General features: G+C 36.4%; 1 protein-coding gene across 1 annotated transcript in view; it reads left to right on the top strand.

Annotated features, from left to right (window-relative positions):
- Positions 1-3259: 3259 nt before the first annotated feature.
- The window catches only part of LOC104983103 (zinc finger protein 280C-like), a gene marked incomplete at its 5' end in the record, with an annotated part of 6009 nt that continues 3103 nt past the window's right edge, over positions 3260-6165 (top strand). The window contains one exon of the mRNA XM_010832587.1: positions 3260-3322. Within this exon, the coding sequence (XP_010830889.1) occupies positions 3260-3322 (63 nt within the window). The remainder of the gene's footprint in view (positions 3323-6165) is intronic.

Here is a 6165-nt window from a genome sequence, read left to right on the forward strand (position 1 = left end):
AACCTCATTCCATAGTTCATCAGGCACTCTTATCTATCAGATCTAGACCCTTAAATCTATTTCTCACTTCCACTGTATAATCATAAAGGATTTGATTTAGGTCATATCTGAATGGTCTAGTGGTTTAATTACTAATTACTCAGAGGTCATCTTTTTCATTTTTCCCAAGGTTAACCTTTTTCTACCTCAAATCTTTTCTCTTTCATCCAGACATTAATCTCAGAAAAAGACATGTCCACTTTTTCAAAGTTAGTTTTGCCCCTCATCTCCTCCATTTTCTCCATAATCTTATGCACCCTCATTTAATCTTTTTCTCTGTACCAGATTCCTTCTGCCTACAAATATTTTCAGGGTTTTTGTTTTTGTTTTTGTTTTTTTTAGTATGAGGGAGAGTTGCCTTTATTTTGCATATTTTCTTGTCTTCCTTTCACTGTCAACATTTGTAAAACGTACTCTTTTATATCTTATGTTGTCATTTCTTTACCCTTTGTAATTTGCATATCACCCCCATCTTAATCAGTTCAAGCTGCCCCTTTCAAGATTATCAATCATGTCCTAATCACTAAATGTATTCACTGCTTTTCATTCTTACTCTTCTATGACTTCATTGAGTATTTAATACTTCTCATCAGTCACTTTTGAAACTCTTCTCAAGTTCTCCTAAACGATTACCACAATTTTTTTCTTTTTTGCTGCTCCTCTATTTCATTACCTTTTCTTTCTTCAGCTCTTCTTGCCTCTTTGCATTTCTTTTCTTGGTACCTTAACCACTCTGAGAGTTTCATATTTTACCTTTCAACTGTGAATCCTCCAATTTCAATGCTGAGTTTTCCTGAGATCCAACTCTTCATCTCAAACTATTGGATAGATCATGGGACACAAATGGTCAAACATTTTTGTCTGTCTAGGATCCAAGCTATTATTACCCCCTCCCCTTTAAGCTCAGTCTGTCTCAGTGCATCATTTGCATAAATGTGGAGCATCACCTGGAAATAATACACTTTTAAGTTTCTGAAGCCTATGGTGTTCTCCTGATCTGGCACCATTCATCATGGCTTCCTGAAAATCTGTCTTTCCGTAATTTACCACTCTGCCTCACAACTACTGCAGTGGTTCTGCACCTATGCCTCAGTTGTTCCAAACCAGACTCCAGCCACCCTTTCTCTGAGTATACTGCTGGGGGGAATGCTGGTCTCTTACTCTGTGCCAAACACATGGCTGCTCCAACAGGGCTTTAATTCTGCCCTGAATTTATAGGAGATTAAATTGAAAATTATCTTTGGTGTTCCTTAAGTTCATGGATCATTCTGTCCTCTCCCATTTGCCATAGGGTCCTCAACTGTATTGTGGGACCTCTGGCCCTATTCTACCCCAAAAATATCCCCAACTGGCCCTAGGCTTCCTTCATAAACTTTCTAATTTCCAGTGAGCCCCAAGCCTGTACTGCATTATCATCAGGGACACTTACTCATCGTTCGGCTCATATAGAACTGAAATTGTCCACTTCTACTCTTCTAAGGGCTTTGTAAGTCTCTCTGTGTTTCCCCTACTTCATTCATGCCTTGCTTCCTTGGTTGCCTCAAGTACCTCCCCTTAATTGGATACCCTCACTCTGACTCAGTGTGGACTTTTGTCATAAGATTGAGCCCTGTACATACAGAAGCTTCGTTTTCTCAGAGGTCAAGTACCTTTATTCTCAGCCCATACCAACTCTGTATGGGCCCCTCATACAGGGCCCCCTCAGAAGTCAAGCCCCTCAAAATAATTGATCTTCCCCAGTGTATAGTTTGTCCCATATTCCATAGAGTGACTTTTTCTTATTCTTCGTTGTTTGGCATGCTTCTCTCCTTCCCTCTCATTTTACTTTCTATGAAGTATCTGATCACTGTGGTCCCTCATAGGAATCAGTTGTTATTTTTTAAGTTCTGTACTATTCAGCTATTCTGCCTCATATTAAATATGTGTCTGTCTTACCTACCTGAGAGAGTGGTTCTTTGTATTCACCATGGCATCTATTCTGAGGACTTTTTCTTGGGGGGGGATAGGTAGTCATTCTTTTCCCATGTATACATGGTATGTTGATGGATAGTTAACATGTGTTTAAGGATATCCATTGAATTGATGTGTTGCCTAGTTTGGGTCTGTCGGTGCAAACTAGGGTTAGTACAGTTTCAGTAAGTTTTTCAGATGATTAGTTTGTGTAAGAATCATCTGAAAATCTTATGGAAACTGATTTCTGGGCACCAGCACCAGAGATTAATTCAGTAGGTCTGGAGTGGGAGCTGAGACTTTGTATTCAGTATTTCTAATAAGCTCCCAGGTGATGCAGATGCTGCTGGTCCTATGGACCACACTTTGAGTAATACTGTGCTATGCCAAAAGAAAATGAAAATGTTAGTCGCTTAGGCATGTGCAACTCTTAGCAACCCCATGGATTGTAGCCCACCAGGCTCTGTCTATGGACTTCTCCAGGCAAAAATACTAGGGTGGGGAGCCACTCCCTTCTCCAGGGGATCTTTCCGACCCAGGGATCGAACCCAGATCTGCATTTGCAGGCAGATTCTTTGCCTTCTGAGCCACCAAGGATCCTGGCTAATTCTGCCTGACTTTCTAATACAGGAAAGCTTTCCTTATCAACTTAAAAGGCGATATAGAAGCTCTTAACATTGACTGCAAAATTTTGTTAGTGGTTTTCTGTTCTGTGCGTAGAGGAAGTATTGTTTTAACTCGAGTTCTGCTTCCTTTAATTGATGTTGTTTAAAAGCTCTTCCAGTAATTGCAGAAGATTCTTTAAGTGTTTAATTTTACTGATGGTAGTGTCACTTGGCCTAAGAAACAGTTTCTTCCAGGGTCCCCAGGCTAAGTATATTGATGAGAAAGTAATAAATAATAATTATTCCTAACAGTTTATATATATATATATCATTAGCAAGTAACTTTTAAATTGTTCTCAACTCTTATTAAGTGAAAAAATTAATTTGATGCTCTTTGCATGTTTAACTCAAGTTATTTTTTTTATAGTAGGGAAGTATAATTTAAGATTATTCTCAGGGAAATATGTTAAAAATATTTAAATACAATGATAACATGAAATGTAAGATAAAAATCTTGAATTAAACAAATGCTAATAGAATTTTATAATTTAAATTGTGGTCTTTTATTCAAAACTAGGAAACTAAGCATAGGCTTGAAAAATTGTCATAAAATTAATTAATGACTTACTGTATAATAAAATTTCATTTGTTTCTTGTCTTTCTAGCTCTCATACCAGCCAGCCAGCTAAACGAGTCTCTATTTTTAAGAAGCGTTGTAGAACTCTCAGGTAAGTAATTTTTTTTTTAATTCTCTCTATAGTAACTTTTTAACCTGATGCTGGAGTGCCTAGTTTGGAAAATGATTGCTACTGGACATAATAGAGTTCTATTCATTATATCCTTAGATCAAAGAGGGGATTACCTAATATTCTCCAGCTAAACTTTGTTTCAGTGATATTAGGCATTAAGATGAAACTTTCATGAATTTGCATTATAAGATTTAAAAATAAGGCTCTCCAGCAATATTTGAATATTTAAAAGACTTTTAAGATAGTTGACAAAGTGACTAACACACTTTTATTTTTGAAATAAAAATACACAACTTGTTTACTATTCCGAGGAATTGTGAACATTTCTGAAAGGATTGATCATTAATGTTGGTGCTACTACACACAATTAGCTCAGAATTCACTAGGGACCATTTTTTCACATTCTTCTAATTCCTTTTCACTCCATTTTCCTTTGGTTAATTATTTTGTTATTGCTATCATTGCTATTTGAGATACCAGTGTCAAGGTCTTTATATTGATAGCATCAGGCTAAGACATAGACTTAAGTTTAGCCAACACTTGTTTTAATGCTTTGGGTTAGTGGAAGAGGAGAAGAGGGGATGCTGTGACTCAGGATCTTGTATTTTGATCTCTTCTGCCTCATTTGCTCTTCCCCAGATACCTGCATGGGTAGCTAGCTCTGTCGCCTCCTTTAGATCTCTCCTTGACCACCCCATTTAAAATACCATCCTTTCCCCAGGCCCACTCCTGACACTCCCTATCTCCCTTTCTTGCTTTGTTTTTACTTCATGGCAACTTTTTACTGTTCAATAGATTGTATATTTCATCCACTTGTTTACTGTCTGTATCTTCTCACTAGAATGTGTATGAGTTGGATATTTGGCTATGCCAGACATTTGCTGGGCATTCAGTAGTGGCCTGGCATATGGTAGGCTTCTGTGAATATTTACTGAGTAAATTAATATTGAAAGTGACATATGTGGAGTGTGTAGATGATAGACCAATAATAGCTCATAGGAAGAGGAAAGTTTTATTCCATTTTTTAAAAATATATCAGTGAAATTTTAAAACTATTGCTAAATTCAAGGAATTAGGAAATACCAATTAACTTTATCTAGATGTTAACATTTACTAAAAAATTTTTATAATAATGAAAGGATTTATTAATTCTAAAGATGAGAATTTAATTTGATTTTTATCTCACTATTGTCAAACTGAGTTGTGTGCTTGGTTCTTAGATTTAATTGTACAACTTTTTTTCTCACATAGGGTGGGTCTCAAATTTAAATAGAAAATTGGTGATTTTCTGTGTATGGAAATTTTCATACTTAAAATTTTAAGAATAGTAAATTTATAATTGTTATTTTATTAAAATTCAGTGTGTGTTTTTAAATTCATTGTACATCTATCATGTATAACACAAGGTAGCAAATTCTGTGAAGATGACAGTGATGAAGTAGGCTTGGTACCAACCTTCAAGGAATGTACAATTTATAAGATGTGAACATAAGTAACTACAAAAATTAATACAGGGAGGTTTGTAATAAGTGTAATGAGAGTTACTGATTTGAAGAGAAAGAGACGTTTCTACTTTTAAGAACAGGCACAGGGGCATTTTGGTTGGAAAAACAGCATGAATGAAATTTAAGAAAGGAAAAAAGCAAATGATAAGCACAGTGAATGACAAGTAGTGCAGTTGGGATGAAGCATGAAGTTCATATAACATAGTACTAAGTTCAGAGTCTGGGAATAGTTTAGAGCTTAGATCCAGACTGTGGAATCCTTGAAAAAGCCTAGGGAATTTGGACTTAATTTGAAGATGTTGGGAAACCCATTGGTGCTTCGTGTGGAATCAAGGATACTAAAGGAAGATCAATTTGGAGGGGTATACAAGGTGAGTTGTAGCTACATGAAGCATGTGCATTCTTAGTCGCTCAGTCATGTCCAACTCTTTACAACCCCATTGGCCTGCCAGGCTCCTCTGTCCACGGAATTTTCCAGGCAGGAGTACTGGAGTGGGTTGCCATTCCCTTCTCCATGGATCTTCCCCACCCAGGGATCAAACCCAAGTCTCCTGTGTCTCCTGCCTTGCCAGGCAGATTCTTTACCACTAAGCCACCTGGGAAGCCCACATGAGGCACATAGACTGATTAAGACTGATTTAATAAGATAATCTGGGTTGAAGTGGTATCACACCACATTTAAGAATATGGGCTCTAGAATCAAAAGGTTCAGTTTCAGACCTGGTCCTCACCTTGGTAAGTTATTAAACCTGAACCTGTCCTCTCTAAAAAAAAGTTAAAATTATAGCACCTACCTCTTTGGGTTGTTACACAATATAGGTGAGATGATATATCTAAAACTTCAGCCTACACAGAGTAAGTGCTCAATAAATTGCTAATATTGAATATTATAAAATTTTTCAAATAGTGACTGTCTTAAGGGAAAAAGAGTCAGAAATAGCTACAGTTCTGAGCATTTATGTCAGGGGCATGGCATCGTTAAGGAGACCAGTCAGGAGGAATGACTTTTCCCAGGTAAGGAGGAAAGTACACGACTTGAGTTTCATGAAGATCATTTCTAATGTGACAACTCAGTGTAAATATCCAACAGGCTGTTAAGAGTAAAGCTGCAAGGGAGAAGTTAGTCTAAACTATGCTATGAATTTATTCCTATACAGGTAAAGTACTTAATTTTAAAGTATTTAAAATTTAAAGTATTTAATTTTAAAATGAACTGCAAAAGTATATTTATGCTTTGTTAATAAGCTGATAATTGCATGATTTATGTTTACATAATTTATTTTTAAGACCTCATTTCTTCTCCGATTTTATCATCAT

This window comes from Bison bison, unplaced genomic scaffold (assembly GCF_000754665.1).
Source record: "Bison bison bison isolate TAMUID 2011002044 unplaced genomic scaffold, Bison_UMD1.0 scf7180017833650, whole genome shotgun sequence".
NCBI classification, from domain to species: domain Eukaryota; kingdom Metazoa; phylum Chordata; class Mammalia; order Artiodactyla; family Bovidae; genus Bison; species Bison bison.